General features: G+C 48.8%; 2 protein-coding genes across 2 annotated transcripts in view; both read left to right on the forward strand.

The window, feature by feature from the left end:
- The first annotated feature begins 3,510 nt into the window (after nucleotides 1-3,510).
- Nucleotides 3,511-10,677, forward strand: DRG2 (developmentally regulated GTP binding protein 2). The gene is made up of 13 exons (XM_058156861.1): nucleotides 3,511-3,663; nucleotides 5,072-5,232; nucleotides 5,321-5,410; nucleotides 5,611-5,671; nucleotides 6,027-6,117; nucleotides 6,341-6,413; nucleotides 6,810-6,900; nucleotides 7,107-7,204; nucleotides 8,211-8,287; nucleotides 8,365-8,453; nucleotides 8,602-8,660; nucleotides 8,985-9,038; nucleotides 10,137-10,677. The coding sequence occupies exons 1-13, from the start codon at nucleotides 3,600-3,602 to the stop codon at nucleotides 10,221-10,223; spliced, it is 1,095 nt and encodes a 364-aa protein (XP_058012844.1). The 5' UTR covers nucleotides 3,511-3,599; the 3' UTR covers nucleotides 10,224-10,677.
- A 136-nt stretch (nucleotides 10,678-10,813) lies between these two features.
- MYO15A (myosin XVA) overlaps nucleotides 10,814-21,258 on the forward strand; it is a 60,809-nt gene continuing 50,364 nt past the window's right edge. Inside the window, exons 1-3 of the mRNA XM_058157778.1 lie at nucleotides 10,814-12,343; nucleotides 12,480-12,580; nucleotides 21,132-21,214. Of these exons, the coding sequence (XP_058013761.1) occupies nucleotides 21,132-21,214 (83 nt within the window). The 5' untranslated portion in view covers nucleotides 10,814-12,343; nucleotides 12,480-12,580. The remainder of the gene's footprint in view (nucleotides 12,344-12,479; nucleotides 12,581-21,131; nucleotides 21,215-21,258) is intronic.

Raw genomic sequence — 21,258 nt, forward strand, 5'->3', positions numbered from 1 at the left:
AGCCATGCAAGACTTAAAACCCTAGTGTAAACCAAGTTGCTAATTAATGACCGCTGGGGTTTGCATTTGCAGGGCCTAATGGTTTTAACTGGACAGGAGTGTATGGATCTCAGTAAGAGCATGCCTGCTTCAAACCAAGCCTTCCCATCAGCCATGCAAGAAACCCATTTAGCCCGTGTGCAATATATTCATGCCCAGCCATAGAAGGTCAGGAGCATCCTGCAGAATTCCCAGAGCTCTTTCCTCTGTTAAAAACCACAACTCCCTTCTGCTTCTGGGCAAATAGGCCTCTTGCAGAGACTGTGCCTGTAATTGAATAGGGATCATATATACCTGTCCCAGGTGTGAGTTACAATTTGCCTATAACCTTTGAAGCATGGGAAGGGTCATAGCTTGCCAGAAGGTGATGCTTCCTTCAGGTTAAAGGATTTTCCAGGGCCTCTCCAGCCAGTAATGCTTAATAGCAAAACTTAAAAGAATTAAACTTTTATCTTGAAAGCGCTGACCAGGGAAAAATTGAGAATTTACAGGAAGGGCGATTAAGTTGTCTCTATTTCAGCACCTGCTCTGTAGCATACAAGAAGAAAGTGAAAGTGAGGCGAGTCCTGTCCACACTGTCCCAAATTGAGAAACTGCAGGGGAAACTCTTGGTCGCTGTTCCTTCTTGGGCATCTATTTTTTCCCCCTTGGGAAAAATCATTGGGATGATACTGTCCTGATTGTGGATGGAATGTTTAGTTTCAGATGCCGGGGAGAGCTTTGAGATAATGTCCTTCAGGCATAGACTTCCATGATTTATGTGAAAACGGTTTTTCATCTAAGAGGGAGTGAAATCCAACTTGTGCCAGGCATTGGTAGAAGGGCATGTGGCAGGCCTTCAACTAGGCTTAAAGTTAATTTAACTCAAATATTGTATAATCACCTCCAACCCCAGGTGGTGGTTTCTTTTGGAACCTAATCTCTCAAATGCTGGAAAATGTTCTTCTTACTCTAGCCACTGAAAATGCTGCTTCCTGAGGTTTGTTATTAAGCAGATGGAATATTTCATAGCAGGAATTTATCAGATTTCTTCCCTCCATTCGGGAGATTTGAATAACTTGGAACAAGCAAGGCAAAATGAGGTTGGAGAGAGCAAGATTTCCACTCTATTTAAGTCATTGATGTGACATTGATGCTTCCGCTTGAAATTAAATAGATGGGAGTTAAGTTGGTGTGGGGGAAGCAACTTTAATTTTGAAAATAGCTTCCCCCCCCCCCAAGGCTTGTCTTTAATTCTCTCTGTCTCCATTAAACTTAAGAGCTGTTGCCTCCGGGTTTGTTGAGGAAACAGGACGAAGCTTGTCAAAGGATGGGATATTCCAAAATATATGGAAAGGATGTTATAAGCTTAATCACAGTATTAAAGAGTATTTATAGATGAAATGCAGAAAAGAGACTGTGGGGTTTTTTTCTTCCAGAGTTATCAGTGTCCTAAATAAAAGAATGTGTATTTAAAAAGCATGTGTGCTCTTTTCCTTATTTTATCCGTCTTATCACAGATTGCCCAGCTGAATTAAGGTCATAATTCTTAAGCAAGTTGATATTTTTCCAAAAGGCTCAGAACCATGTGGACAATTCTAATTGTTTTCCCTGGGCAGAGAAGGTTATAGAATATCAGTATTCACATCTTTGGCAAAAAAATTTTTTTGGGGGAAAGCAAGTCCTGGATGTCTGGGCATATGAATAAAATTTGGCCAGCATCCTTGATGTTCCTTTTGTGCTTGTCAAAATTTCGCATTCCTGCTTCATTACTTCAAAGAACTAGAAACACTAATCAAAGGGTAATTTCTGAAAATTAAAACAACCCTACCCACCCCCACTTTCCATCACTTTCTTGCAAGATGGTATGATAGCTATTTTGCATACTGGATATCTGGATGATTGAAATAAGATCAGTTTAAAAACATCTTTTGTGTTTGGCCTGGTCACTGATGCTATAGGGCTCTGTTTTCCCTCTGCCCTTTGCCTAGGAGCCCTTCTAGCTCTCATTTGGGCTTGGAGGGCCATGTAGGATGGGTTTTGTAATATTTGCAAAATGGGTTTTGTAGTTCTGTTGCACTGGCCAACTTTTACCCAAGAGCTGGGAGCAAGTCTGTTCATTTGCAGCTCTGATGGCCTTACTGTCCCCATCCCCTCCATCAGCTAAAGAACCGCCTTCAGTAACAGAGTTGGAAGGGACTTTGGAGGTCATCTAGTCCAACCCCTTGCTCATGCAGGAAACCTGCACTAGGGATTCAAACCGCCGAACTGCTGACCTTTCTGACAAGCTCAGTGTCTTAGCCACTGAGCCACCTAGTCAGTCTTCATTTGTCCTTGGGGTTGTAGACATCCAAGAAGCAGCAAATATTTAGAAGCCAATATGTCAATAATGAAAAGAGGACAGAAGTGACCCTTAAGTCTTGGGAATGGGGACAGGATGAAAAAAAGACTTGGGCCAATGCCTTTCTATTATTGAACTGTATATGTAGCTCAACTTAAGTGATTCTGAGCTGTGTACAGATTTAATAAATAATGTTTTAATCCATGGGCTATAATATTTTTAATATATGTGTTAAATAATAAGTTAAATTTGTGCCTGCTGACAGTTTACTATTTTAGGAGTGTCCAACATTGGCAACTTTAAGATCAGTGCTTTTCAACTCCCAAAATTCTCCAGTCAGCCATGCACCTCTATAAGTGTCTGGTTTGGTTCTGTAACTCAACAAGAAAGACACAGACTTCAGAGGATCATTAGAACTGCAGAAAAAAACCATGGCTATCAACCTGCCTTCCACTGATGACCTGTATACTGCACGAGTCAAAAAGAGGGATGGGAAAATATTTACACACCCCTCACATCCAGGACATAAACTGTTTCAACTCCTACCCTCAAAACGATGCTATAGAGCACTGCACACCAGAACAACTAGACACAAGGACAGTTTTTTTCTCAAACACCATCAGTCTGCTAAACAAATAATTCCATCAACACTATCAAACTATTGACTAAATCTGCACTACTATTAATCTTCCCATCATTCCCATCACCCATCTCCTCCCACTTATGACTGTATGACTGTAACTTTGTTGCTTGTATCCTTACCATTTATATTGATATTGATTGTTTCCTGATTGCTTATTTATACCTTATGACTATTAAGTGTTGTACTTGATGATACTTGACGTATGAATCTTTTCTTTTATGTACACTGAGAGAAAATGCACCAAGACAAATTCCTTGTGTGTCCAATCACACTTGGCCAATAAAAAGTTCTATTCTATTCTAGTCTTCTGGATGGGGAATTCTGGGAGTTGAAGTCCACCAGTGTTAAAGTTGCGAAGGTTGGACACAACCAAACCAAAGCAAAAATTATTGTGTAAACCTTATGTAATTCGCTTTGCTTTGCTTTGCTTTGCTTTGCTTTGCGGCGGCCTCCCCTGCTATTCCAGCTCTCCCCGACAGGGGCGGAATAAAACTTCGCCGGTCGGGTTTCCGGGCGGAAGGCTTAGCGCGGCGGACCTGCCGGGAAACTACTTCCGGGGCAGCCCGTCCCTAATCCCGGACCGCCCGACTCGCCACGATGGGGATCCTGGAGAAGATCGCCGAGATCGAGAAGGAGATCGCCCGGACCCAGAAGAACAAAGGTGAGGCGGTGTGGAGGGGGGAGCCCGGCAGGCAGGAGCCCCGCCGGGGAAGCGCTCCGGAGCCCCGGGCGGGCCGGGAAGGGGCGCTTCACCTGTTGGAAGGCTGCCTGAGCGGGGGCAACTTCCAGGCTCAGCAGATTTTGCCTTTTTAAGGGAAAAAATGCCGCCGGTTATTTATTTGCCCGTCTGTATTATTTCAACGGGGGGGTCGGGGTCATTTAATGCAAAATAAAATTAAATAAATCTTTTTCAAAATCTGACTCCTGCATGTGTGTATATACATATATATATATAGGTCTTTGGTTGTTCGGGTTTTCTCCCGTGTAAAATTGGAAGTGTCTTGGCGACGTTTCGACGAAGTCTCATCCGTCATCTTCAGGCTTCAGCTTCGTGCTTCTGGGAGCAAACATTGCTCCCAAAAGCACGAAGCTGAAGCCTGAAGATGACGGATGAGACTTCGTCGAAACATCGCCAAGACACTTCCAATTTTACGCGGGAGAAAACCCAAATAACCAAAGACCTACATACAAACACCCGCGAAAACCTCAGAAAACAAATATTTATATGTGTGTGTATGTTTGTGCGTATATACACACATGCGCGCGCACAGACGTATGTGCGTGTGTGTGTATATATATATATACACACACACACACACACACGTCTGTATATAAACATACATGTGTACGTGTGTGTTGCATGTGCCTGTTTACGCTGCTTTAAACATTTCCTAAATACAGGGAAATGGCTGCATAAATGAACTGTTTTCTTTTTCGTTGCTTCATCGTTCTGCTTTTTTTCCTTTCGCGTTGTTTAAACTTCTTTTTTATTTCTTCGTTTCTTGTATGGGTGTGAGCGCCCCCAGGGTAGCCCATGCTGAGATTAGTCAGCAAATAGATTTAACAATAATAACAATAACTGGTGCCTCCAGTATGATCTGATGCGTTCCCCCAGCCCAGATCACAGTAAAGCCATTGAAACCACTAGGATTCCCTTTGGGCCAATTGCCCCGTCCTCCTCTCCCTCTTCCTGCCGGCCTCCAGAAGCAATGCACAGCCATCATCCCTGCCCTGTGGGAGCAGGTGGCTGGCACAGCTCGCGTGTTGCCTGCGCAGGAACACCCAGGGAAAAGCAGGTGGTGGGCACAGAAAACCAGAAGAGGGCCAGAAAAGGGCCACCTGGGATTATATTTACAGAGTGTAGCAAGAAAAACGAACAAAAACATGTTACTACTGCATCATGATTAATATTGCTTTAGATTGATTATAACTGCTGCCCAGGGAATTTCTGGTGACTCAGATGAAACAGTTTGCCCTGAGTCTCCCCCACCCCCACATGGTCGACTTGGCTCTTGTCACCTTGTTCTTTCTCTGTTCACTTCCCCCACCCACCCACCTACCCCCCGTAGCTACGGAGTACCACCTTGGTCTGCTGAAGGCCAAGCTCGCCAAGTACAGAGCTCAGCTTCTAGAGCCTTCCAAATCGGCTGCTGCCAAAGGGGAAGGCTTCGATGTGATGAAGTCGGGAGATGCCCGGGTGGCGCTGATCGGTTTCCCTTCTGTGGGTAAGGTCAGTGCCAAGCAGAGAACAAGGACTCTTTGGGCATGGCTTTGAGAATAAGTCCTTCTGCTTTCTGAATCTCTGCCTTCTCTTTCAGTCCACGTTTCTGAGTTTAATGACTTCCACAGCTAGTGAAGCAGCTTCTTACGAATTCACCACACTGACCTGCATTCCTGGAGTCATCGAGGTAAATGCACTTTTAATAGGTTCCCTCTTGCTGGGTGGCAATTAACCCAGAGGAGATACTGAAGCTTCTATGAATGTGAAGCTCACAGACTAGTTAAATTGGCACTCAGATTCATATGAGACGATTGCTTGATCATTCATGTGGTGGATTGCTTTCTGAGCCCTCCCTGCCTCCTCTGATTTTTCTTAATTTATGTGCAGTACAAAGGAGCCAATATCCAGCTTCTAGATCTTCCTGGGATCATTGAAGGAGCCGCTCAAGGTTGGTGTTTCCTTCCGCTTTTTAACTGCTAAATAGCTCACGGGTTTGTTGTGGGGAAAATAAGTGGAAGAAGGTGTTTTGGGTCTGTTCACTGCCTTGAGATACGTGCCAAAATAATAAAGGCGGGATATGGATAAATAAAATAAAAGATAAGGAAGTCCTATTGTTGAGAAGTGTCAGGTAGGGAGTGGGGAGAGGAAGCTGCACTTGAGCTGTTGTAGGAGAAAGCAATGTTTATGTCAACTTTCAGAGAGAGGGTTCTGTTTGGATTGACCAGGTCAAAAAATGAACATGACCTCACTCTTTTATGCCCTGGTTCTTTCTCAGCTAAGAGTAATTTTGTGTGTGTTTTTAGGAAAGGGCCGAGGACGCCAAGTGATTGCGGTGGCCCGGACCTCAGATGTCGTCATCATGATGTTGGACGCCACAAAGGGCGAAGTGCAGAGGTCAGCAGAAGGAGGGGGGGGACTTCTGAGGGGAAGAATGGTGTGGGAAGAGAGTTTGAACCTTGGGGGTTTCTCCTTTGCCAGCCGCCTTAGAAGGCAGCCGTCATCTCTTCTCTGTACGTGTGCAAAATGTAAGGGTTGCTGCTTGCAATCAGGCTGCTGGGCTCCTGCAAACTTACATTTGGCCAAAAGTTTGAATGCGTTATTGTGATTCCTCCTGCAGAGCTCTTTTGGAAAAGGAACTAGAAACGGTGGGCATCAGGCTGAACAAAAATAAACCCAACATCTACTTCAAGGTGAGACGCAGAAAGCCTGAAAACCCTGGTTTGCACTGTGGGAGGGAGCTACCTTTGCCTGCTGGCGTCTCCCGTTCAAGGAGGAAAGGGGAAGCTTGGGTTGTCCAGATGACTGGATTCCAGCCCCCATCAGCCCCACACATATTCCATATTGTAGTTCCAGAAAAAAAGCAGAGGGCCAGTTTGGAGAAATCTGGAATCGGATGTCATTCCAGGCTTTTATTTGCTTTCCCACAAGCTTAGATCCTTCAGTGGGGGGAATCTGGGTTAGACCCTTCTTGTGTCCTGAATTCTGGCCAGGGAAATCATGAGACCATGTATCCGTTCACCTGTGGTAGGTTTGACATTGAGGGACATTCCGACATCGCCCTAACAGCACCTCTGTCCTCCTTCCAGCCCAAGAAGGGGGGCGGCATCTCCTTCAACTCCACCGTGACCTTGACCCAGTGCTCGGAGAAGCTGGTGCAGCTCATCCTCCACGAATACAGTATCCTTTCTCCGGGCCCTCCTGGGCGCATAACCTGTTCTTCTCCCCAAGGACCCAGGATTTTAAGGGGGGGGGAGGGTGTGGTTTGATAAAGTGGTGTGGAGGAGCTCGCCTGGAATTCAAGTCCCAGCTGAACTCTGTTCCTGTGGCCATAAGCAACAGGAGTCCCACGAAAGGCGATGTGTCCTTACCTCTCCCATCCTAAGAAATCTTCAACGCCGAGGTGCTGTTCAGGGAAGACTGTAGTGCAGATGAATTCATCGATGTGATTGTGGGCAACCGGGTGTACATGCCCTGCCTCTACGTGAGTAGCTTGTGAAAACTTTCTTCTGTAACAAGCCGGGACGGAGGTTTGAATTAAATGGAGACATTCTCCTTCCTGTTCCAGTCTGCCAGGTGTCCAGACAGCCACATTTGGGGACTTAAAATATTGTTCTGATCTGAAGCAATCAAGTTCCCAGCACTCTGTCTGATGAAAAATCATTCAGCTGATTATTATTTTTCTCCCCAAATAGCAATAACACTTAGACCAGTGATGGGGAACCTTTTAGACACCGTGCCCAAACTGCGGGCATGCGCATGCACGAATGTGTGCAGACGCGGGCATGCGCAAACATGCCCGCATGCATGCGTGGACATGCAGACATGCGCAGCCAAGACCCAAAGACCAGCTGGCCAATGGGAGGCAGGGCATCCCAACAGTGGCAGCGTGGAAGAGGTGAGAACTTTTTCTTTTGTGAGCCTCTGTTTTGTCATTTGAAGGGAAACAGAAGCTCACAAAAGAACGCCATGGAGATCTGACCTGGGGCGATGGCGCGCCTGCCAACAGAGAGGGCTCTGCGTGCTACCTCTGGCACCTGTGCCCTAGGTTTGCCATTACGGACTTAGACTTATATACCGCTTTACAGTGCTTTACAGCCTTCTTTAAGTGGTTTACAGAGTCAGCCTATTGTCCCCCAACAATTTGGGTCCTCATTGGGCCCACCTCGGAAGGATGGAAGGCTGAGTCAACCTTGAGCCTGGTGAGATTTGAACTGCCAAATTGCAGTCAGCTGGCAGTCAGCAGAAAGAGCCTGCAGTACTGCACTCTAACCACTGCGCCACCATGGCTCATAACTAAAACCTGTTGTCCCAGAACATTTCTCTGCCTGGGGTGTGAGGGCTTATAATTAAGTTACCCCGTGGCAAGATGGGCAGCCAATACATCTATTAAATAAATAGCATTTTAGAAACTGTGTGTGAGAGATGGGAGTGGAATCAACATGTGATGTGTAACTTTTTCCCCCTCCCTTCTCGGTGTCTTAATTTAGGTTTATAACAAAATTGACCAGATCTCCATGGAAGAGGTGGACCGCCTGGCCCGAAGGCCCCATAGCGTGGTCATTAGGTAAGGGAATCCCCCTCCCCCAAGCCCTGCACAAATTCGAGTTACCGTTGTGCCCGTTGATGGTTGTGTCTTCCCAGCTGTGGCATGAAGCTGAATTTGGACTACCTCCTGGAAACCCTGTGGGAATACCTGGCTCTCACCTGCATCTACACCAAGAAAAGAGGCCGTGAGTAACAACCCGGGAACGACCAAGAAAGCTCGGTTGTGCCTGAGGGTGAAGGGGAGGTTAGGAAAGCCAGTATGGGTAATGAGTTAGAAGACAAGCATTTCCTTTTCCTCTCCTTCCCTCACTGGGAAATGCTTGTTCCTTGCAGAGAGGCCTGATTTTTCAGATGCCATCATTCTGCGAAAAGGGGCCTCCGTACAGCATGTGGTAAGTCCACAAAAGCTCTCGGGGAGCCTGGGCTCGGATGGCTAGGAGCCTCATTCGACCTCCCCTCGTTCTGCAAAGTTTCCCCTGATCCAAACTGTCTCCAACGAGCCCATGACCTCCGGAAGGGCCTTGTGGCTGGAACTGCTGGGAGTTGAAATCCCCTCGCCTGAAGGGTGTCCCAAGGGGAGACGGCCAGGCGAAGCCATTGGATGGGGTTGTGAGAACTCGGCTGTTGTGACGGCTGGATCTTTGGTGTGGGGAGAAGCTCTGATCAAGGATACACGAGGCCCTCTTCTCATCTACCTGACCTTTTCCCCTTTTCAGTGCCATCGAATTCACCGGACGTTAGCCGACCAGTTCAAGTATGCCCTTGTGTGGGTAAGTGTTTGCTGAAGGAGGAGGGGGCAGTTTGGTCTTTTATTCATAGCAGCAGACCCATGGCCAGAATTAGGATCTCAAGCCTGGCCCTGGGCATCTAGAGGAACAATCTAGGGAGCAGTGATATTCTAGTGCAGGGTCTCCAAGCTTGGCAACTTTTAAGATTTGTGGACTTCAACTCCCAGCTTTGCTGGCTGAGGAACTCTGGGAGTTGAAGTCCACAAAGTTTCCAAAGTTAGAGACCCCTGCTCTAGTGCTTCTTGCAGGTGGAAATCCAGCACAGCAAGGGCAAACTTTCCATCCAATCTCCCTTCTGAGGGTCCCCTTTGAACTATTTTTCCCAGGAGAAACATTCAGGAAGCGTCTCCTGGTCCCCTCCATATTCTGCTGCAGAGCAGCCTGCAGAATGTTTACGAGAAGGATGGCAGAAACAAGACTGGGGTTTCCCACCAGCTAAAACAGGCTGCTGGGCCGACTGTTGTCCTGCTGCCCATCTGGGACAATCCTTCTGCCTGGTTGGAGAGCCAGGATGGGCCCTGGGTTCGGATCCAGCAGCAAGGTCTTCCTTGCACAAAGGCCCAGATCAAAGGAATAAAGGCAGCAAGAGCAGACTTTTAGCCCCAGACTTCCTGAGAGGGTCTTGACAGATGCAAAGAGAGGCCCAGCATCAAGAGGGCAGGCAGAGGCGGTTACAGCCTGCTCGCCAAGCTTCCATTCCCCTTCCATTCAGTCAGAACTGAAGCAGCTTCTTGGATGACAAGCGAAATGACTTCAAGGAAAATCAAAGAAAGCCCAGTTGCCTTTTAGAAAAAGCACCTTTGGTTCAGTCACAGTAGCATCTTGGAGGAGAATCCGAACTGCCAACATCTGCCACCTCCTTGTGCCCTTTGGGAGGGTCCATTTTAATCCCCACCCCTCTAGAGCTAAACCTTAGGGCAGCGTTTCTGGATCTTGGGGTGGACTGGGGAATTCTGGGAGTTGGAAGTCCCCTCTTCTTAAAAGTGGCCGTGGTTGAGGAAAGCTGTCCTGTTTGATGATCAACTTGTTTAAGACGTCCTTCACTCTCTGTCTCCCAAACTTCTCTCTCTGCCTCTCAAGGGAACCAGCACCAAGTACAGCCCTCAGCGCGTGGGGCTCAGCCACATGGTGGAGCACGAAGACGTCATCCAAGTGGTTAAGAAGTAACCGCCCCTACCTTGCTCCCCTCCGTAGCGTTTCCACGCAGCTTAACTGCGAAGTGTGTAAGGACTCAGCTGCTCCACCTGGCCAAAGGAGGCGGGGCAGGGAGGACACTTTCCCCCAATTCCAGGAAGGAGAGGAGACGCAGCCACAGAGGGGGAGGCGCTTTTTCGGGACGCAGAAGGACCAGAACGGGAACCTGGTTCCGATGGCTACCTTGGGGGAAGCTTGTCGTTGAGGGTCCTTCGATGGGCGATGATTTGAAGCAGAGCGATGGTAGCAGCCTGGCGACCTCTGGCCTCAGATGTGTGACCTGGGGAATGGGATGTCTGATCCGGAATGAGGACCCTGCCTTTCTCTCTTCAGCCTTGTCACCTCTTCTCCGAAGGAAGGATCCGGCCACGGGTGGGAGGGAGCCTGGATGAATGAGTCCTCCTCCTCCCTCCCTCCCTCCCTCCCCATTTCACCAGGTCATCTCCTGATCCCACAACCCACCCCGCAGACTTTGACTCCAGACCCACCGGCCTCCTCCTCCCTCCTGCTGAAATAAAGGATGGTCCCCACATCTCTTTGGAACTTCTAAAATGTTCATGTCGCGCTTCCTTAGATTGCTCTCAGCACCGCCTGGACCTTCAGGGGCCCTTCCTGAAGGGAAGTCGTGAGCTACAGGGCTGTTGGCCACTGGTCACTCTGGCTGGGGATGATGGGTGCGCCAATAGCTTTAAAAACATCGAGAGGTTGAGAGTTCCTTGTGATTGGAGCTCTAGTTCCCTTCGCTCTGATCGTCACACCAGAACTGGTTCTCCTAAACTGGGCTGCTTGTTTGGATGGCTTTGGCTTTTAATTCCTTAACTGAAATGTTGGTAGTTTGGGTCAGGATTGGGAAGCTGCTGGCTCTCCAGATGTTGATCAACCGGCATGCCTGAATCATAAATTCAGTCCTCTTGCTGGGTTGCTTTAGGTGGGCGTTACTCCTTATCCCGTTGATCACATGCCAGCAACAACTCAGTTGTTCACGATGGAGAGGAAAAATTAGGGGAGCAAGGGGGTGGAGGAAGGTGAGTGGGGTGCCTTCCCCCCCGCCCCCCCATCAAAACCAGTCTAGATTCTCTTGTTGGTGAGAAGATCCAAAGGTCTCTTTTTTCCTAATAGATGGGAAACATGAGCTTCAGTTCTTCTCTCTGGAAAAACTTTGATTTCCAAGGAACAGGAACTAATCTGAATTGCTGGCTGCTGCTGTGGCTTTCCCACGCTTCTGAGGAGTTGTGTAGTAGGGCTACTTGGGGCTAGAACTCGGCCTAGTTGCTGGGCAGTTGGGGGGGGATCTTATCTCTGTCCACAATGTGGCCCCACAAAGGTTGAAGATCCCCAAATCTTCAGTTGTTGTTTTTTTTTGTAAACAAGTTTTATTAGAATTTTTCTTTCAACATACATGTTTTATGAACAGAGTGCTGACCGGGTCACATCTTCTACATCTTATATATGTCAATCTTTATAGTCTTCCAGTCTTCCTACTTTTTCCCTATTCATCTATTTTATATAATTCTTTATCACAAATTAATCATTTTTCCCCATATCTTGTTATTTCAGCTTCTGGCATAATGTTCTTTTTTTCCCCCTGTCCATTTTACATATTTCCAATTTCAGCCATAATATTCTTTGTCCATATTTCTTTATCTTAACAACTTCTTAATATGTAAACAATATCACTACCAGCCCTTAATTCCTACTCTCTTACAATAACATCAATTAATTATCTTCTCCATTACAAAATATATTTCTCAGAATCCCCACTTTTTAACCTTTCAGCTTTATCTCTTAATTTAAATTGTTTTCAAAATTAAACCAAATTGCCAGTTCACCCAAATCTTCGGGTTTTGGGTGGCAAGAAACGGAACACCAGTCTTCCTTTCTGTGTTGTAGATTTGCTTTCTGGGTGTTTAAAGTGGCATCAATTCATTCGACTACCGGCTTTCATTCCGGCCCCCAAAAGAGCTTTCTGCTGAAGTTTGTGTGAATGAGTCAAAAAGAATGGAAAAAGACCATTAAAGCCCACTTAAGGAAACCAGCAGTTCAAATCCCCCACGAGAGCCCTACCTGCCTTTGACTCTCAGTGGCCTGTTGAGGTCAGTCCCAAACCTGCCCCCGGGAGTGTTGGGGTTTGGGGGTGCAGAAAGCGAAGTGGGCCCCGGCTCCTGGGTATTGAGGTGACTCCTACCCCTCTGCAAAGGCTTCCAGTGAAAGACCTCCCCCCCCCCCCAGCTCTTTCCATCCAGCCACCGCAGGGAAGAATAGCTGCCATCAAATATGCATGGAGACGGCAGGTGTCTGGCAGCCACTCGGGCAGGGCAGACGGTCGCTGGGTGAGTTGCTGCCCTTCCAGACCTGTCCCTTGGATTGGGGGGGCGAGGGGATGGAGCCGCCTGTCCTCCTGAGGGCTTAGTCTATTGCCAGCCCAAAGGGCAGGACGAGGGGGGAAGCAGGCAGCCCCTGCCCAGGTAAGTGGGCCATGCCACTCTGGTTGCGATGACGTCAGATCTCTTTGCATTTGACCTTGCTGTCTAATCTGCAAGACGGCCATCAGCTGCTTGGTAGCATACTTGCTTTTAGTTCATTGGTAGCCAAGTTTTGGGGTAGGGAAGGGGTAGCCTTGTTCTCCCTTCTGAAACCCTCACAACGGACCTTGGGGGTAGGCTGCCTTGAAGGAGGGGCCTGCGGGAGGGGGGGAAGGAAGGATCCATTTCTTATCAGAGGCTTTGCAAAGCTGGGGGGTGAGCAGCTGCGATGGCGTTTTGCCTGCTCTGTTAATGTGTTGTGTTGTGCTCCAGTTAGCCCACCTCACAGGGTGGTTGTGAGAGTCATAAAGGTACATCCCCATTTGTAAGAGTGAAGCAGAAAGCTTTGAGTCTCGCTCTGGAGGAAGCTGTTTTGAAATTAAGCACAATTTTGGGGAAACCTTCAAAGCTAGAAATGGACAAGGAAGGGCTTGAAACAAGGATTCAAACCTGAAGAGTCGCAGGTAGGATTTCGGGCCTCTGTTAACACTGAAGTTTCTAGTCCTCAGCAATAAATCTGACCTATAGCCTGACCTCTGCTGTAAAAGTGGGCCAGGAAGAGAAGGTAGAGAGTCTTCTCTATTTTCTATTTTCTATGATTTTTCTTTTCCTTCTGCAAGGGGTCAGTCATGCCATCCAAGTATATCCAGGCACATTTGTGCCCACCACCCTGTCCAATTTGAAAAGGTGCCAGCAGCTGTCCTGCCCCACCATTTGTAACAGACTTTGGAGGGGCACTGAGCCCCCAATAAGGGGTCCAGCTAGCCCCCCCTTCCTAAAGCCAGCAGGAATATCTCAAGCCTGTGTGCCTGTCTCCCTGTTGGCTGCAGGCAGATGGCGAAGAGAGAAAGGTGAGCCTCTCTCTACCAGCTGCCCAGCAGAGGGGCTGGAGCTCTTCCATTGTCCCTTTGATTTACGTCTCTCGGTCTCTCGGCCATGACGTCTGAGGCCTGGGAGGGGGGAGTGAAACTCCCATGGGGAGAGGGGAAGCAACAGTTGCCAAGGCTCTCCATTAGAGATGGCAACTTCCCATCGGTGCAGTGTGGCACTGGGGTGCTGATGGGACCGGACATCTTCAAATTGGTTTGTGCAGGTCTTTAGATCTTTGGGAAACCCTTGCATCAGCCGAGCTGGGAGCAAGGGGCCAACGTTTGCCACGTCATGCCAAAACCAGGGTGCCCGAGGGCTCGGGACTGACCCTTGCTGTGGGTGACGTCCAGGGGGCAGCCGCTGATGGTGTCTGATCCGAAAGGTAAGCCCCCTGGCAAGCTGATCTGGGTTCCTTCCATGTGTCTCTTGTACGTTGCCTTTAAGTTCTCCTCCCGTTTGGCTCTGATCTGTGAAGCCGAGGAGATTGCGAAGAGCCAGAGGTGAAAAGCTGCACATCTGGATTTCAGCAGGATGCCACCGAGAGATTTGGGCCACCCATTTGCCTGAAATGCAATAGGGTTTCCTACTTCAGAGGAGGGTCAGACTAGAAGACCTCCAAGGTCCCTTCCAACTGCTACCTCTCTTCTCAGTCTCACAGCTCCCCCGCCCTTGTCAGTTTCTCATCCTGAAATTTGCAGGTGATATTATTCATTTGCCTTTGAAAGTAGGTTGGCATTGACTCGGGAACAGAACTGGAGATGCTCCCCAAAAATCAAGAGATGATGGTCCTTGTCAGTGGGATCAAAACTCCACCAGTTTGTACGTGTGCCTGTTTGATCATGGCATTGTGGCTGCCCTCTTGACCCTACCTTGCTCGCACCCCTGCCCCTCCCGCCCCTCGATCGCTTGCCTTTCATCACTCCAAGCCCCAGCCTAGTGTTGCCTTGTAGAGCTGTTTTTGTACATCTCCCAAGACAAGACCTGGCACAAAGACAAGTTTCAATAAGAAAGTGCCTCCTTCTACTCACCTGTCACAGGTGTGTAATTGCACCCATGTTCCTTCAGCTTATCTTGCAGCGCGGGCCGTTCTCTTCCCCGGACATCTGGGTCTTCAAATATCTCCTGAAGGGCAGCGAGGAGATAAGGTGTCTCCTGGCAGAATCCATTTTCCTTCTGAAGCGGTTGCATTGAAGGGAGGGCTGCAGAAATGACCTCCCACCCATCCAGCCATCCTCAACCCACAAAAGAACCCACAAGGGCCCTTCTTGAAATTTCTTTTAAGCACAGCTGCATTTTTTTCCCCATAAAGAGGTAAATATTCCTTTCATCACCAATTAAATTAAAAAAGAGAGAAGGAAGCGAACAAGAGAAATGACTGTAGTTTTCCTTCGGATCCAGCTGAGCGGTCCATAGGTTTATTCCACATTCTGATTTTTAGTTCTATTACTTTAAAATGCCCTTTAAGCCCAAGGTAATTAAAAAAAAGAGCCAGAGTGGTGAAAGGGGGCTCAGCCCCCATTTCCTTTCTTCTCTCCCCCCCCCCACTCCTCCTTTGGAGAACTCTCGGTCTGGAGATGGACTGGTCCATTTACATTATTCATTTACATTATTCATACGGACGGAGGAGAGCCCAAGATATACGGTTACATTGCCAGCTCACATCAAGAACTAGACCTTCGCTTTCCTCCCCTCCCGGCTCCTTGCAGGAAACACACTGGGGGAGAAGGATGGGAAAGCTCCCAGCCAGCTCCAGAGAGAAGACCGCTGTGTGTGAGATCAAGCTTCGGTGCAAACTCTGCTGGGCCTGGACAGACCCTCCTCAGCTCTTTTGAGGAAGACTGTCGAGGTCTACCACCTCCAGTAGCTGAAGCCAAGGAGAGATTATTGGGAGGCCCTTAAGGACTTTATCCAGCTTCCCCCACAGGTAACTGAAACGGAGACGTCTCTCTACCTAACTCTGAAATGCGTAATTGCTGAAAACAGGACAAGTGAAGGGAAACGCGAGGTCTTCAGAGCTTCTTCAGTTTTCGAAGAGATCACAGGCAGCGTTGCTTTCTGAAAACTCCGTGCGTCTTCTTCACCATATTTGCTTTCTCCTCATCCTGCTCTCTGTTCCCGCATGGACAAAATTTTACTGAGCTTTCCCTGGAGGGGATGCAGCCAAGGAGAGCGTGACATCCTCCTCGGAAATGGCTAAGAAAGGAAAAGAGGACAAAGGAAAAAATGCCCGAAAGGGGAAGAAGGAACCTGTCACTCAGTTGGATGAGGGGTCAGAGTCTGACGTGGCAAAGAGGAACACTGAAGAAAGCGAGTTGGACAGCGAGCTGGTGGAGGAAGAGGAGGCCGAGAATGAAGATGACCCTAAGAAGAAGAAGGGGAAGGACAAGAAAGGCGTGGTCAAGAAGGTGGGTAAAGGGAAGAAGGGGCAGCTGGACGAGAAGGAGGTCAAAGAGCTTCCTGCCAAGACCAAGAGGCAGCTCAAAGGAGCCTCCCAGCTGGTCATGGGCCTAGCAACAGAGGACCCCAAAAAGAAAGTGGCCAAGAAGGAACACGCCAAAGCCCAGCTGAAGGGAGCCACCAAGGCCATGGCCATGGCCAAGAAAGAGGTCGCGGCCCCACCCAAGAAGAGGCGGAGCTTGAAAAGCACCTCCAAACTCTTCATGGGCGTAAAGGGGATGGGACCCCAAAAGAGCACCAAGAAGAGCCATTTCAAGAACACCTCGCGCTTCTTCTGGGGCCTGAAGAAGCACAGCACAATGAAGAAGAAGAAGAAGAAGAACAAGGGGGTGCTGAAGTCCACCTCCAACCTGATGATGCGCTTCAAATCTCTTGGAAAGAAGAAGGAGAAGAAAGAGGGAGCCCTTGACAAGGAGAGCAAGAAGTCCACCTTCTTGCTGATTCGGTTGGGAGGTGGGAAGTCAGAAGAACACCAGAGTAAAGGAGGGGGTTTCTTTGGCAACCTCTTCCGGCGGAGGAGGCCAAATCAGAACTTTAAACCCCAGGCCCAGATAGTCAGCAAGGTGGCTGCGGTCACCAACTGGCTGACCCGGAAATTCTTGAGTAAGCGGAGCAGAACTAGATATGACAAACGAGCGACTGACGACTCCTGGTTAGTCAAGATTGGAGCCCAGAAACTGCCTTTCCCTTCAGAAGATGAAGTTTTGAGACACCGAGCGAATATGAGAAGAGTTCCTGGAGCCAATAAATGTACCTGTTTCGGCCAATACCCGGACAAATTTGGCCAGTGGGACCACCCGGATTCTGCCACCATACAAGATCAGTTTGATGATTATGAAGAAGAACATGGTTGTTTTGATGTCCAGTCCTCTTTCAAGTATGGCTTTTCTGGTTATACCCAGGATTGTTATGGAAAGCATCCGATGGAAGAAGAATATGGGCCTTATGAGGAAGACTATGATGAGCAGGACCCTTATGGATACCACGGTGACCCCCAAGAATATGGACCACCTTTAAATTATCCACCTTATGAACCTTATGAGGACTTCAGCAATGATTATGAAGGGGAAGGTGGCCCATATTGGACTAGGGAAGTTGAACACCTTGATAATGATGAGGGTATTAACTGTCAACAGGACATTAATGACAGTGACCAAGAATGGGCCTCCCAGTCTTCATACAACCCATATGCTTGCCTGTTGGACGACATTGCTGAGATGGAAGAAGCAGACGGAGCTGAGACTGAGCCAGAAGATGACCCCATTGCTTTCTCCCATTCTTCTGTTTTTGAACAAGGAATGGGAGGGAAGACGGCCGCAATGGCACCGTTGAACAGGAAGTTCCGGCTTTTCCCGAGGCCCCAAGTGAAGCTGTTTGGTAAGGAGAAGCTTGATGTCCCTCTGCCCCCTTCCCCACAGATCTCTATGGCTTATTTGGATCCTGAGGAGGAAGACATCCCTGAGGAAGAAGAGCAGGAGCCTCTAATTTCTCCGTTTGGCCAGTTTGATGGTCAGTATCTAGAGCCTTCTGGCTCTCAGGAGACTTTTTCAGAGTTGCTCCCTGTGAGCAAGTTTCAGAGGTCCCACCGGACCAACTTGGGTGGAAGGAACTGGACTCAGGATCCAAATCACTTGAAGTCTCCTCTTTCTCCAAGAGAATGTGGGAGCCCACTGGGACAGTTCCTGCAACAATCCATCTCGCAGCCAAGACCTATTCTGAAGCACCACAGGAACTGGGGAAGGAACCAACCAGGCATGCATGAGCCCAACAGAAGAACTCTGTCTCCGCGGTTTGGGAAGAAGAGTCCTCTGGAGTCATCTTCTCCTCCACCCACAAGGATGCCTTTAGAAAAACCACATTTCACCTCCACCCCCAGCTCTATCAGGCAGCTTAGGGGTCCAGGGAAACAGCACACTATTTTCGCACCTTCTCACACCACAGTAGCAATGCAGGACGCTCTTCACCAAGAGTTGCAAAGCACTCTCCAGTCAACTTTCAATAGAAAGTCCCAGCAAGACCTCAGGTTTTCACAGAGGAACACCTCATGGTCCACAACTGGACATCCAAATCCTTCCCTCAAAGGGAGGAGTCCACATAATCACGTGTCTTCTCCTTCTCAGAGAACAGCCAAAGAAAACCGGGTTTCATCAGGGGGACGCAGGACAGCCACTATGGAAAACTCATCCAAAGACTCCTTCTTCCAGACACTTCCTTCCCCTCGCCCGTCAGCACACAAGCGTTTGGGAAGTCAACGCAGCCTCTCATCTTCTAGTTTAGCATCTGTTAAAAGCCTGATGGACACGCCTTTCAGTCGTTCATTATTTCATACCTCCAGCACTCCAGAGTTTCTAGAGTCTGCCAGAAATAGGACCTCTGGAAGGTCTGCCCCACGAGAATTCCATGATCCCATCAAGAGGAGTTTGAAGGCTCCTCCGTCACCTCAACCATCCCTTAGGCATTTTGGATCTCCTCCCTTACCAGGTCACTTACAACCAACGAGGGCAGTTCATCAGGTATCTATGGATGCTTCGGGAAGTCTACCCCAGGCTTGGAACAGGCAGGCCGAGCCCCCAACGAAAGCAGTGAAGCCATTAATGAGAAACCAGCATCTGAGGCAGTTTGGCCATCGCTCCCCAGTTTTATCTGCTAGGGGTTCTCCTCACATGCTGTCTCATCAAGGAAGCCACCGAATCAGGATCCGAGAGTCACCCCAAGGCTCATCTCTTTATGCCCAATTACCCTTCGAAACGGGTAGACCAAAGGAAGCTCAGCCCCAGCCCCAGCCCAGGTGGTTTTATGCCTCAGAAGAAGAAACAGCAACTCCTTGGAGTTCCTCACCCAAGCTGGGAGCTACGAGAAGCTTGAGAAATGGTTTCAACTTGCCCCAATCACCCACTCAAACTCCAAGCCCCCGGAAGGACTTCCTTCAGCGCATTGGTCAGCCTCTGGCTGGAATGGTTCAGCCTGCTTCTTCTGTTCAGTTCCTTCCTGGAGAAAGAAGAGGACATTTAGAAGATGAGAATCCATATCTTGTGGAGTTTGGTCCAGAAGAGACTCACGCTTTCTCAAGGCATCCATTCCCCCAGCATTCTCCAGCTGCCGTTGCCTCAATGAAGCAGAAGACAGACGCCATGTCTGTCAGGTCTTCTACTCCTAAAGAGGCACGTAAGCTCTTGGGTGGGCATTTCTCCTGCACCATCCCTGGTGATAATCATGGCAGTTTGAGGAGGCCCAGTCTCAGCCCCGTGTCTCAAAGAACAGTTTCATTCGAAAGACCCTACACTTTGGAAGAAGAGGGCTCCTCTTTGGCCAGACCGCCCTCCTTTTGCAGCCAATATAACAAGCCGAGAAGACCAGATTTTGCCCACGGACCTCCTGAGCTTCTAGAACAGGAAATGGAAGGAGGCATAGGGAGATATGCCGTGGTGATGCCCCAAATCCAACCGCCGAGGAGAAGGTCCCGGAGGCAAAACCAGCCATGGTCTGAGTATCACACAGTGAATGTACATGAGATGCCAAATGAATGGACCTCAGAGAAACTCTTCCAGCACCCTCCGGCAGAGAGTTTTAGGGCTCAGGAAGTTCATTGTGGAGGAGGGAGAGGGAGAGGGAGAGGGAATGGGGTGTTCTGGTACCTGACGCGGGGAGCATCTGGGCCCAAGAGCGAATATGGAGAGACCAAGAACTGGCAATGCAAGGTAATTGAAAGTGTTCCCGTCTGCTGGATATTGAAGTGAGGCAGAGGGGATCAGGAGACTGAAAGGCAGAACTGGGGGTGGGGAAGGAGTGAGAATTGGAGGAGGCCCCTCTGAGTTCAATTTCTCTTGAACTTCTGAGTCATCCAATGGGCTGTAGATGCCCTAAAGGAGATCAACCCACCCAAGGGGATCTGTATCCTTGTGAACTCATGCAGTGTAGCTGAGAGAGGCTAGTGTGGCATAGCAAGACCCAACCAGACTCTGACCAGGCATCCCCACCTCTCAGGAGTGGCCCCCAGGGCCATTCCAGCATTTCAACCCCCATGAGATAGAAAAGAGAGGGAAACCATGACATTCCTAGCAAATTGTGGCTTTTTTTGTTGCCTTTTGTTGAACACAAATCAAAACACCATGAGCCATTAGCCTTGTCTGTGCTCCAGTTAGGGGAGTCAAGACTTTGGCAAGTTCCTCAGATGCCCAACAGTTTCTTTAGGATAAGATTAAGGTCATCCATCAGTGGTGTCAGAAGCGCCACAGGGAAGTGGGGGAGATCCTGAGGTCCCCTCTTGATCTGATGCAACCAAGGGAAACCAGGGAGGCCACTGACTGTAGGAAGGGAAGCAGGTGTTTCCCTGGTGTCTCTCTCTCTCACACACACACACACAATTGTGTGTCTCCCCCTCTCCAACTTTCTCTTCTCCTTTGAAAGAATCTCAGATGCAAAGTTGGTTTGGTCCGATTAAAGAGGAGCTGGCAGGGGAAACATGCGAGGCAGGCTCTCTGCTCTGGGGGAATCTACACAATGCCTTAGATCAAAGATGCCCATCATGGCCGGTCTCTCTCTGTTGTGTGTATAATATCTCCTTGTAACCAAAGAACAATATGCATAGGGGAGGACATTGCGCAGAGTTGGAACCGGAGGGAAGAATTAATTAGAGAGAAGCTGCTACCTGACTCCTATCTCCTGATTAGTGGAGTGAGTCACTGTTTAATAGCCAGCCCACCATGACATCCAACTAAGGTGTGTTTGCTGACTGCCAAGACGTGGCCTTTGCAGAAGCAAAAGGATAGCTGAGCACCACTTGCAATCCCTCAATCTTTTCCTAGGAGGGAGGGATGGCAAGGTGGGCAGGAGAAACAGCCTGGAAGGAGGGGTGGGTTTCAGCCTAAGTCAGACACACACCCCGTGCCATGAAATGCCTTCTGCGATGCTTGAACTGCTGCCGGCTCTCAGCTGAATCTACCTCTCAGGGTGGTTGGGGAGATTCAAAGAGGGACAGGGATGTTTTGGAGGCCTGTCTTGACCTTCTCCTGGTCTTTCCACCAACTCCTAGATGCACTGCATTCACAATTTGCAATCGGCAACCAACCCAGGAGAGGCGAGCCGTGTCGGCGTGGATGACTTGACCCAACTAGAGTAAGTATTGAAGGGTGGGTTCTTGTAGCAGACCGAGGGGTGCT

This window comes from Ahaetulla prasina, chromosome 14 (genome assembly GCF_028640845.1).
Source record: "Ahaetulla prasina isolate Xishuangbanna chromosome 14, ASM2864084v1, whole genome shotgun sequence".
In the NCBI taxonomy this organism is placed as follows: domain Eukaryota; kingdom Metazoa; phylum Chordata; class Lepidosauria; order Squamata; family Colubridae; genus Ahaetulla; species Ahaetulla prasina.